Consider the following 12,249-nt stretch of genomic DNA (forward strand, 5'->3'; position numbering starts at 1 on the left):
TACACCATGGAGGGATAATACACATGTAGAAAACCTATTTTTTAAAAAAGGTGAGGAAATGAGAAACATTGAACTAAGCTAGCACTTCTAATTCTGAGAGGAGACAAAGTAGTGCAATCAGGAAAAATATGCAGGTAGCTTTGCTAGTATTGTTGCCTCATTGTTCCTATTATGTTTCAAAACTTAGATCTTTGTTATATACAAGGATCCCTCTCTATCCAGATCTGTTTTTATTTCTGTGTTTGGTGAGTAGCAAGAGTTCAGATGATGAGAAATTTGTCTAAAAATTATCAGAATCTTTAGTTTCTGTGTCTGGATAGCAAGGGATTTGTATAATCTGTTTTATGTGTCAAACATAACATAATTTTTAAAATGAAAACCCGAGTCAGGAATACCACTTTTAAAAGGATGCATTTTGTTCTGTGAACAATTTGTAGCACCTACAGAGCCCAGGCACCAGGCTTAGTCCAACAACTACAAAGTAAATCAAGCATGGTTCCTGTCCTCCAGGAGCTTGCTGTATTACTGTGTTCTCACACTGCTGATAAAGACATACCCAACACTGAGCAATTTACAAAAGGAAGAGGTTTAATGGACTTACAGTTCCACATAGCTGGGGAAGCCTCACAATCATGACGGAAGGCAAGGAGGACCAAGTCACATCTTACATGGATGGCAGTAGGCAAAGAGACAGAGCTTGTACAAGAGAACTCCTCTTTATAAAACCATCAGATCTCATGAGACTTATTCACTGTCACTAGAACATCACAGGAAAGACTTGCCTCCATGATTCAATTACCTCCCACTGGGTCCCTCCCACAACACATGGGAATTCCAGATGAGCTTTGAGTCAAACCATACCATTCTGCCCCGGCCCCCCCCCCCCCCCCGCAAATCTCATGTCCTCACATTTCCAAACCAATCATTCCTTCCCAACAATACCCTAAAGTCTCAACTCATTTCAGCACTAGTGTAGAAGTCCACAGTCCGAAGTCTCATCCAAAACAGTGCTAGTCCCTTCTGCCTATGAGCCTGTAAAATCAAAAGCAAGTTAGTTAGTTCCTAGATACAATGAGTGTACAGGCAATGGGTAAATACAGCCACTCCAAGTGAGAGAAATTGGCCAAAATAAAGCAAGTCCGAAATCCAGCAGGGCAGTAAAACCTTAAAGCTCCAAAATGATCTCCTTTGACTCTATGTCTCACATCCAGGTCAAGCCAATGCAAGAGGTGGGTTTCCATGGTCTTGGGCCGCTCCACCCTGTGGCTTCACAGGATACAGCCTCCCTCCCAGCTGCCTTCACAGGCTGGTGTCAGGTGTACAATGCAGTCAGTGGATCTACCATTCTGGGGTCTGGAGGACAGTGGCCCTCTTCTCACCTCCACTAGGTAGTGCCCCAGTGGGAACTCTGTGTGGGGGCTCTGACCCCACGTTTTCCTTCTCCACTGCCCTAACAGTAGTTCTCCATGAGAGCCCAGTCCCTGCAGCAAACTTATGTCTGGGCATCCAGGCATTTCCATACATCTTCAGAAATCTAGGCAGAGGTTCCCAAACCCCAATTCTTGAATTCTGTGCACTCATAGGCTGAATACCACCTGGAAGCCGCCAAGGCTTGGGGCTTGCACCCTGTGAAGCCACTGCCTGAGCTCTATGTTGGCCCCTTTCAGCCATGTCTGGAGTGAGTGGGATGCAGAGCACGAAGTCTCTTCACTGCACACAGCACAACTACCCTGGGCCTGGCCCAGAAAACCACTTTTTCCTCCTAGGCCTCTGGGCCTGTGATGGAAGGGGCTGCCATGAAAACTTTGCCATGAAAACCCTGGAGACATTTTCCCCATTGTCTTGAGGAGTAACATTTGGCTCCTCGTTACTTATGCAAATTTCTGCAGCCAGCTTCCATTTCTCCTCAGAAAATGAGATTTTTCTTTTCCATTGCATTGTCAGGCTGCAAATTTTTTTTAACTTTTATGCTCTGCTTCCCTTACAAAACTGAATGCCTTTAACAGCACCCAAGTCACCTCTTGAATGCTTTGCTGCTTAGAAACTTCTTCCACCAGATACTCTAAATCATCTCTCTCAAGTTCAAAGTTCCACAGATCTCTAGGGAAGGGGCAAAATGCTGCCAGTCTCTTTGCTAAAACATAACAAGAGTTGCCTTTGCTCCAGTTCCCAACAAGTTTCTCATCTCCATCTGAAACCACCTCAGCCTGGATTTTATTGTCCATAGCATTATCAGCATTTTGGTCAAAGCCATTCAACAAGTCTCTAGGGAGTTCCAAACTTTGGCACATTTTCTTGTCTTTTTCTGAGCCCTCCAAACTGTTCCAACCTTTGCCTGTTACCCAGTTCCAAACTCACCTCCACGTTTTTGGGTATCTTTTCAGCAGCACCCCACTCTACTGGTACCAATTTATTGTATTAGTCTGTTCTCACGCTGCTGATGAAGACATACCCAAGACTGGGCAATTTACAAAAGAAAGAGGTTTAATGGACTTACATTTCCACATAGCTGGGAAAGCCTCACAATCATGACGGAAGGCAAGGAGGAGCAAGTCACATCTTACGTGGGTGGCAGCAGGCAAAGCAAGAGAACTTGTGCAGGGGAACTCCCCTTTTTAAAACCATCAGATCTTGTGAGACTTATTCACTATCACAAGAACAGCATTGGAAAAACTTGCCCCCATGATTCAATTACCTCCCTCTGGTCCCTCCCACAACACATGGGAATTCAAGATGAGATTTGGCCGGGGACACAGCCAAACTGTATCACTTGCCAACAGAAATACAATGCAAGCCACATTAGCAAAAAGAAAAATAAAAATTAATGTCAGAATATTTTATCTAGCTCAATGTATTCAAAAGATTATCATTGTCACCTGTAATCACTGTAAAAAAAATATCAATGAGATATTTTACATCCTTCATCCTCAGTTTTCAAAATCTGGAGTATATTTTACACTTATACCACATCTCGATTTAGACTAATCACATCTAAGTGTTCAAGAGCACGTGTGGCTAGTGGCTACCATGCTGGGCAGCACAGCAATGGTAGATAAGTAAGTGAACTGAATGGTTAATCAAGGCATAATTAATATGTTATTTGCCTTTTTTAAAAAAGTGGCCTTTTTATTGTCAGAAGCTATATTTATAATAATTATAGGTGTTATCAGTTTCATGTTCCTGTTGGAGCTCTGCAGATCATGACAATGGCCTTCCCATTGTTAAGAAACCTCCATCTCCCACTCCTGTCAAGGACCCACCACACCCTCATAAATCTGCCGAGGGTTCCCTTACAAATAGATGTTTATTCCTGCCACTTTACCATTTTATCTGTTAACTGTTTCTACACATCTGTCAAAAAAGATACAGCCAGGCCAGGTGCGGTGGCTCACGCCTGTAATCCCAACACTTTGGGAGGCCGGGGTGGGTGGATCACAAGGTCAAGAGTTCAAGACCAGCCTGGCCAACATGGTGAAACCCCATCCCTACTAAAAATACAAAAAATCAGCCAGATGTGATGGCAGTCGCCTATAATCCCAGGTACTTAGGAGGCTGAGGCAGGAGACTCGTTTGAAACTGGGAGGCAGAGGTTGCAGTGAGCCAAGACCACAATACCGCACTCCAGCCTGGGCAACAAAGCAAGACTCTGTCTCAAAAAAAAAAAAGATCCAGCCACCTCCTATATGGAAATCATATTCTGTCCTTTACTCTGAGAAGTAACAGTATAAACAAAGTCAGTATGTTGACACTTTCATTGGGGGCTGGTATGTATTTGCTTCACCTGTTCTTTGTGCCTCTGTCAGAATGCTTATCTCCTTGTTAAATGTTGACTGAGCATAGTTCTTATGAGTCAGGCTAGTAAAATTGAAACTTAGTTTTGAAGTGTACAGGCAGTTTTGTATAATGGTCACTAAAAAGGTTACAACCTGTTAGATAAAATAACCTAATACGTGGAAATATAAACAAGGTACTTAAATGAACTTACTCATTCATTACTGCTAGATTTGGTCTGGAATAGTCTGTATTTTGAAGCAAAATACACTTCTAAAATAGCTTATGAGATCCAAAAAAATATTCTTTGTTGTTTATATAAATATGTAGTTCTTTTCTAAAGTTAATTATTTTTCTATTCTCAATCCCTTCTATATATCTAGCTTTTCTATTTGTATGTTCTTCTCATTCCAGAACACTGACATTCAAACAAATATCAATTTATACAGTTTATTTACATAGATTTATCAAGATACCGGGAATTTAAAGCCACTGCCAGCAATAAATCTGCTTATAAAAAGATAATTTTATAAAATAAGAATGCTCAACTTGTCGCTTTTTAAATCTAAATTGACAACAATGAAGTAGACAAAATTTATGTACTAATGAGAAAATAAAAACATTAAACTCAAATGAAAACAATCTTCATGCCATGTTTCACGCCCAGCATTATGTGGTTTGTGGTTGATTAACCCTAAACTTCACTTGCCTTTGATTTTAAAACCTCTTCACGAGGTATTTGACACTGATCAAATTCTTTACACATTGAAAAGGAAGTGAGTTCTAAACTTTACTTGAAATCTCATTTTTATGTTTCTCAACAGTTTGTGGAAATGTGTTTTGAATATAATTCAACTGTCTTGGAAATGACCTTTTAAATCAATTCCCAGATACCCAACTTTTGCCAGCTAAAACAAGTTCTGCAGATGTTAATGGCTCATGTCAATACTGTGAATGAATAGACAGAAAACACATCATTGAATGTCTCTAGTGAGGACAACTGCCAGTCTCGAATCTCTCCTTTCAGTTTTTTGTGCTGATCAGGCGTGGGAGCAGAGGACTCATTGACTATTTGTAAGCTGCTGTTTAATATGCAGAAATGCTCCATCAGGAAAATGAATGTGAAGCTTTAGCTGCCACGCCTCTACTGGGAGGTGGAATTTAGAAAATAATGCCAGGAGAAGCAGGTCTAAAATTTCTTTGCTAATAAAGGAATAGTCTTGAACACTATGCGTTTTATGGATTTAAAACTGCAAACACTGCTTTTCTCGTTGCTATATTGCTTAGGAATGTCACTATCTAGATATTCCATGGCTGTAAATTACAGCCAGACGAATACAGATTTGTCAGATGGTTGTATAAAGCTCTTTCTTACAGGAGCTGCCCAGGGGCAGCTCTAGGTGTTCGTTTAAATTATTGGCTCTTTTTAAAGAGAGATTTTTTTATTTCTCTGATATGTCTGACTCCTTCCTCGTAAAATAAGACCTTTTCTTTCAAATGATTGGCCACATCCAAGTTTTCTGGGAAGATCTCAAAACCAAGTTGTGTTTCTAATTTCCAGAAGCTTTGATAAAAGTCAATAAGGTGATACTGTCCCAGCAAGTGGTGCTGGGAGTTGAATTCCCTGTGAATTTAAATAACCTAAACACCTCCCCAGAGGGATTGGTGTTTTCTTTCTGAATCCATGGCTCTGGTTGAATCAGAGGAGGTACTTTTATGTATTTAGGATAATGTAGGTGTTGTTTTATTTTGCATGGGATATGTTCCCAATATTAACTACAATCTCAGCCTAACTTGAAATCAGCCTGCCGGTAGACTACTTCACTGTTAAAGACCTTCTCTTTCTCCTTTAAGATATGTAAACTTGAATGTCAAAATATTGGTGTGAAAATGTAAGGTACCCTATTTAAAGTTTCTGTTCTTACCTAGTCATTTGTTCTTCTTTAAAAATAAATTAAAATATTAACTCTTAAAAATTCAGGAAGTACATTTCTAAGAACATGTTCACCTACCTCTCAGTAGGAAAAATAAAATGATAAAAATATGTTGATAGCTTTCCACTTAAAAACTGCCATAAAGCATAAAGCAGTTCATGCATTTTAAAATATGCTTTGGAAACAAACATGTTTACTTGCAAGTTATTTCAAATTTGAAACTTGTAAATATTGATTTGAGGGAGGATCTTAAATTTCAAGCTCATAGTAGCCTTTGAATCAGCACCAAATATTAGGTACAAAGAAGCTAGGGGACCATTCATATTTACTAATGTTTGCCCACACACAAACTTACTAACATAAACTTCTCATTGTACAGTATTGATGATTGCAAATGCATTTAGAACTACAACCTTTGAGCCAAATCATGTCCGTTAGACGAATTTGGTAGGCAGAGCGCTTCGGCTTTCTTCAGACCAACAAAGGTTAGACTGTGTCTTCATAGATTAGAGAGGCCATAATTGAAAGTTTGTTTTGAAATTCCTTATATTTCCATCATACCTTAAGAAATCTGAAAGAGCTTTTTAGAATGAATTACTACAGTAGATCACAATTGCCTTCGTGGAAAATAGCCCCATCACTCTGAGTATCCCAAATAGGTATTTACATAATCCACATCTCAGGCCAAATGTGAAAACACAATAGAGAGCATTAATGTCTGTTTTGTCAATTTGTGTATACTCGCCAGGAAAGAAGAAACTTCACTTCATGTGAAGATGCTCAGTTATTTTAAAGTTGGCATGCATCAAACGATCTGGCTGTTTGTTTAGGGCAAATTATCAAAAATTTTCCATAAATACATGTAGCAAAGCAAGTAAGAATTTCAGATTTGACTCTAATTTCTCTGCTTTTGTTTTATTGTTGTAGTTAATATGTGTTACAGCTCTAACACAATTTGGACTTATTTTTAATGTGCTGTTGCTACTTTGTTTTCTTTTCCATCTCATAAAGCAGACATTAGTTTTTATACAGGCTCAATCATTCCTTTCCACTATAAAAAGGAAGATCAGTGTGGGTACAGAACCTGTTCATAGGGAGGCCAGCCTGGGTACATATTGATAAATGGTGAATTTGTAGCAATTCATGCTTCCATAATGAGGTTAAATGAAACGTGAAGTGTAGCAAATTCCCTGCAACTCTGATTCAAAAATTCACTTGAGCCGCATGTCAAGACTGCTCTCTTCTAACAGTTTTGTCGTTGTCGTTGTTGTTAGGTTTTGTTTTTGTATTTGTGCTTATGTAATCTCATTGCTGGGCCAGGCTTTGTACTCTCCCAAAATGCATTTGATTTTTAGTTATACTTCAGGTCTGCTTTTTAAAAACAATAATGTAGGTACTATTGTTTACTAATAGTCACTTTAATTTTTCTTATGTTTTAAACATGCTGGAGAAACTTTTGTCCATATTGTCCCTTAATTTCGTTTCCAAAATTAAGATTTCTCTTTTAAAGAGAATTGTAAAATATGTAAGAACATCATGCTCTAGTCAAGATAGGGTTTTATCAGTGAATAAAATTTAAGTAAAATATTTTAATATATAAACTCAAATTTAACATTCCAGTGCCAGTGATTATCAAGAACTATTAAGAAAACTCATGTACTTTGACCTATTCCACCTTGAGAATTCACCCCAAGGGAAAAGAGATATGTATGGTTTCAGTTTAGAGTTATTTATAATAGCAAACAACTGGAAGCCAGCTAAAGGTCCAAAATAGTTATATCCGCATTGTAGAGGTTATACATCCATTAACATCATTTTAAAGGATATTTGACAACTTAAGGAAATGCGTATTACATAATATTAAGGGGGAGGAGCAGAGTATGACACTCTCTGTATTCAGGTTTCCAGTAAGGTAAATTTGTGAATTTAAGTGAACTATACAACCAGTGCAGATGAAAATAGTGATTGTATTATTGCAGGAAACTATTTCCTAAATAAACAAGTGTTACTTTTATAATTTTAAAAAACAATCTTTAAATAACTGCATCCTGATATTTTTAAGGGAATTGAAGCTGTAAAAATTTAATGAGATATACATATATTCTCTAAAAGTACCATTAAGAAAAACAAGATTGTTTGTCATTTTTAAATCGTGATTTCCTGTTCATATATTTCTTTTTTGATTCAGCAAGCAGGACCAATTCTGACATAAATAACAAATACCCTATGAAAGCATCTCTTTGAATCAGAAAGTAAACCAAAGAAATGTCATTTTCAAAAGAATCATGAGTATAATATGTTAATGCTCCTATTATGCAGCAGTTGAGTATACAACAGATTCTAAGCAATGCATTTATGTTTTTGTATTCTAATTTTGGGGGTTTTGGGTTTTTTTCCTAGATCTGGTTTGCCTTTGTTAATGGCTTTTCTGGACAGATCCTCTTTGAAAGATGGTGTATAGGTCTTTATAACGTGGTAAGTTTAGGACATTTGATAATTCCTGTTTCATTGAATACTTGGAGATAAAGGTTCACCCTGCATTTGGCTGCTTGACATAATGACCAGTGTGTGTGCTTTAGATGTTTACAGCAATGCCTCCTTTAACTCTTGGAATATTTGAGAGATCGTGCAGAAAAGAGAATATGTTGAAGTACCCTGAATTATACAAAACATCTCAGAATGCCCTGGACTTCAACACCAAGGTAGGACGCGGTGCCCTGGCTGGGACATGTTTGGTGGGTCTGTTTTTACTGCCCTCATTACATGGGGTATGTGGTTTTCCAAGGCCAAGGATATACTAGCCTGAGGCAACTCCAGGGTACTGACTATGGCAAGTCATATTTCTTAAGGTTCTGATACAGGCAGAGAAGGTTTTTTGTTGGTTAGTTGAGTTTGGGGTTTTTTGTGCGTTTTACAATTAAAATGTAATCAAATTCACTTGGGTTTGCAAGGCAGCAGTAAAGCTGGCCTGATGTATAAAAATCATTGTCCTTTTGGTTCTCTGGCCTTCTGTTTTTGCAGTGCTGTGGTGACATGCTCACTCCTCACAGGGGCTAGTCATCTAGGACTGGTAAGGACTGGCTTTATGTGTGTAAAGGAGTGAGAAGTATTTTATTGTTCCTTAACTAATTTTCCATTTTGTGAAATATCTTTGTCCTCATTAGAATTTTAGATCGATTGTGTCAGGCATTAAAATTACAGTCTCTGGGAAATAGTACTCAGTATTTCCAAGCCATAGAATTAAAAATACAAGATAAAATATCCAACAGTTGATCTAAAATCACATTCTGGGTGTGATCCAATAGCATTTATCCTAGACACACACACACACAAAAAATCATTTTCTGTATGGTTTACTTTCCTGCAATTATATATTCTAAAGTGTTTCCATTGGTAACAATTTCTTGTTTAATGTGAATGAGGAGGAAAACATTTAATATTACAACAATCAAAGTAGGTGTCATTTTGAAACTAACATTTGTATATTTTACTGGTGTTATGAAAGCAACAAATAAAATACACCTTCACAGAATTGTTTCTGTTTAATATCGTGCATGTTTATTAGCATGTTACTGATAATTAGATACAATCTTAACTCAATGTCTTAAATTTAGTACAGTTAATGTAGGATATTTTAAATATTTAGGAATTCATAAAGCTTTTCAATGGCATTTTCTATATGCCAGGAGAATAAGTGAAACAGGTGTTTTGGTGCCTTTAACCTCACAGCATAAATGATAGTGCTAGGTTTATGGACAAGACGTTATTCTTCTTCTGAGATGTGATCTTCATGAACACACTGTGCCTATGTATCCAACTGTACACATGCATACAACTTGATGGCACTGTTTTGAATAAATGAATTTGGCTAGCTCAGAACAGACAGACTGAAGGATTATTTAACTTATGCCATTGGTTCCAAAAAGTATTTTTAGTGGGCTCTCTTAAAACTAATACTATTTATAATATGCAGTATCTCTGCTTTCATTTTTAAATGTTTAACTTTTGGATTTTTAAATTTATTTGTGATGCCCAGTTTGTATTAAATTTCATCACATTGCTGTAATGTTTTTCATTACCTGTGGTGGGCATTTGCAAATGATGGCAAGCCACAATCAGACTATGGCCTCTGGTTCCCCTGAAAAAGTGATCTGAGAGCTGGGGAAGTTCCAGGCCTACTAGTATATTAACAATAATTCTCACCAACCAACCTCAGCCACAGGCCTAGTCTACCAAAGCGTGGGCTCCATAGTACTGTCTCTGAAGTTAGCCTCCAACCACAAACTTGGCCGTGCCATTCTTCCTTAAAACATAAATTGATCCTCATAGAACTACCCAAAATCATTCCTGCAAAGGCACATTCTTCTGTACATGGCAACTTGGACACATTTTGGTGGCCAGGAAAAGCGTTTAGCGGGTAGTATATTGTTTTAATGTGCGGGCATCATTCCTTGTATCTTTTATTGTTGAAAAAAGTTTTTCATTATCTATAGAGCCCAAGCATTCAGACAAGTCATCAGATCAACTCAAAACGGTTATACAATTTCTATACCCATTTGAGTATAGTTTATATACATGAGTTGCCAACTGTTTTACAGGGTTTATGGATTTTTCTAGTGATTTCAGTGAAAAGTCTTTGATTCAATCTAATATAAGTGTTTGAAAATTCAGGGACAAATGGCTACAAAATGCATAGTTGTATACACAGCAGTTGCTGGGGGTTCCAAGTGCGGGAGCATTGTTGCCCTGAATGATGATGCTTACGTTTGTTATGGTAAAAAGGGTCGGAGGTTCTGAGGTCGTGACAGGGGTTAAAGGATTAGCATGTGACAATAAGTATCAGTCAGGAAAATGGAAAAGTAGAACTAATTTTTCTTGCACCCACCTGTGCTTTCTGTCAAATAAAAACTTGCGGTAATGACATAGTGAGGAGAAGAGACAAAGGTTAATGAGTAACACAAGTTCAAATGTGTAATGTATTGGAGCGTAAATTGGATCATACAATCCAGTGTGGCTGGGAGAACTAACAAAAGAGATTGAGCTCACAGTGGAAAATTTTGGGAGGCAGGCAACTTAATTTCTGTTGTTTGAACAGCTTAAAACTATTAATACATGCCAATTTTATTTAGCATAAGTTTTGTTTGCAAGAAGCACTTTTAAATGACAAAACTACAACTGTTCAGAGGGGCCATAAGAATTCTAAACAGTTTTTCTATAACTTAATCTTTCACATCCATGTTACAAAGAAAGTACCAGTGATGCTTGCTCTCTTGTTCTTAAAATACAATAGATATAAAAAGTGGTAACTATTATATGATGTTATAATTATACAAAACTTGGTATTAACAGGTGTTAAATTGTGAAAGCCTTTAGCAAAGTCATAGTCACAGTGCTTTATTTGTATGATTATATAATTTAAATGTTATACTGGCTATAACAAGTATATATCTTGATACCCTGCAGAGTATAGTATAGAGTATCTTTATATCTCTTGATAAGAGAAAGCATTACATCTTTAGCATTGGAAAGTTTATAGTTGGACATGGGGAAAAGAAAGGGATTTCCCCAAATTATAATCTTTTAAAAGTCTATTCTTCTGGAATTATGAAAATAGTCGCACTTAAGGAATTTCAGAATCTGCATTTTTTTATTTTAAATTTTATTTTCTTTTTTAGGCAGAAATTTAAATTTGTTTTTTGAGAAGCAGAAAAAAATTCAAGTGAAGCTGAATTTTGAGAAACATAAAAATAAATAAATGACCCATGAAAGTCTAAGAGGCAGAAAGTGTCTGTCAGTTCTATTAATTCACAGTGGTGGCCCGACAGAAACACATTTTGTGAATCTAGCTCATAGATAAAAAGAAAGGTCAGAGTTCACAGAGCTAGTTTATCGCAAATGGTTCTCATGGATTTTTGTTTTCCCTCAGGTTTTCTGGGTTCATTGTTTAAATGGCCTCTTCCACTCAGTTATTCTGTTTTGGTTTCCACTAAAAGCCCTTCAGTATGGTAAGTAGAAGGGATATGAATGCAAAGAGATGACTTTTTACTTTTTTAGAAAAATAACTCATTGTCAGTGTATGTTAAAAAGTATAGCAGTTTCATTGTATGATATTTCTCTTAACCTAAAATGCATGCATCCAAAACTTGTACACACTTTGAAGATTTTTATTATTCCTTTGGGAGCAAAGTGATTTAATATATGCAAAGCCTTTCTTCTTTACTTCTCATGTTTTCCAAAGTTGCAGAGAGTTAAATTTTAGGACTTTTTTTCCCCTCTGTTGATGTATAGTTTGAAGACAATAAGTGCTAATATTTTATGTAGCCTATTTATTATACCTATGAGGCTTGTATCAAGCTCTTTATACTGAAACTAATCAGACGTGCTGGTATTTTCAAGTATACTTGAGCCAGTGTTTTGGATGAGGTTTTTTAATGTGTTTTTATGTTCATCTTGGAGTATTAGCTTTTCCTCTGCTCATTTTGAGGGGAGTGATTTTATTCTCTCAGTTTGGAGAGAGAGGATCATGGTGTATTTCCTATACACA

At 37.0% G+C, this 12,249-nt stretch overlaps 1 protein-coding gene across 9 annotated transcripts in view; it reads left to right on the plus strand.

Annotated features, from left to right (window-relative positions):
- Nucleotides 1–12,249, plus strand: part of ATP8A1 (ATPase phospholipid transporting 8A1) — a 267,018-nt gene that overhangs the window by 211,657 nt on the left and 43,112 nt on the right. For all 9 annotated transcript variants that reach the window (XM_021938415.2, XM_021938417.2, XM_021938416.2 and 6 more), the window contains 3 exons: nucleotides 8,106–8,180; nucleotides 8,285–8,407; nucleotides 11,632–11,710. In XM_021938415.2, coding sequence (XP_021794107.1) covers nucleotides 8,106–8,180; nucleotides 8,285–8,407; nucleotides 11,632–11,710 — 277 coding nt within the window. The remainder of the gene's footprint in view (nucleotides 1–8,105; nucleotides 8,181–8,284; nucleotides 8,408–11,631; nucleotides 11,711–12,249) is intronic.

The sequence above is a fragment of the Papio anubis genome, chromosome 3 (genome assembly GCF_008728515.1).
Source record: "Papio anubis isolate 15944 chromosome 3, Panubis1.0, whole genome shotgun sequence".
NCBI lineage: Eukaryota > Metazoa > Chordata > Mammalia > Primates > Cercopithecidae > Papio > Papio anubis.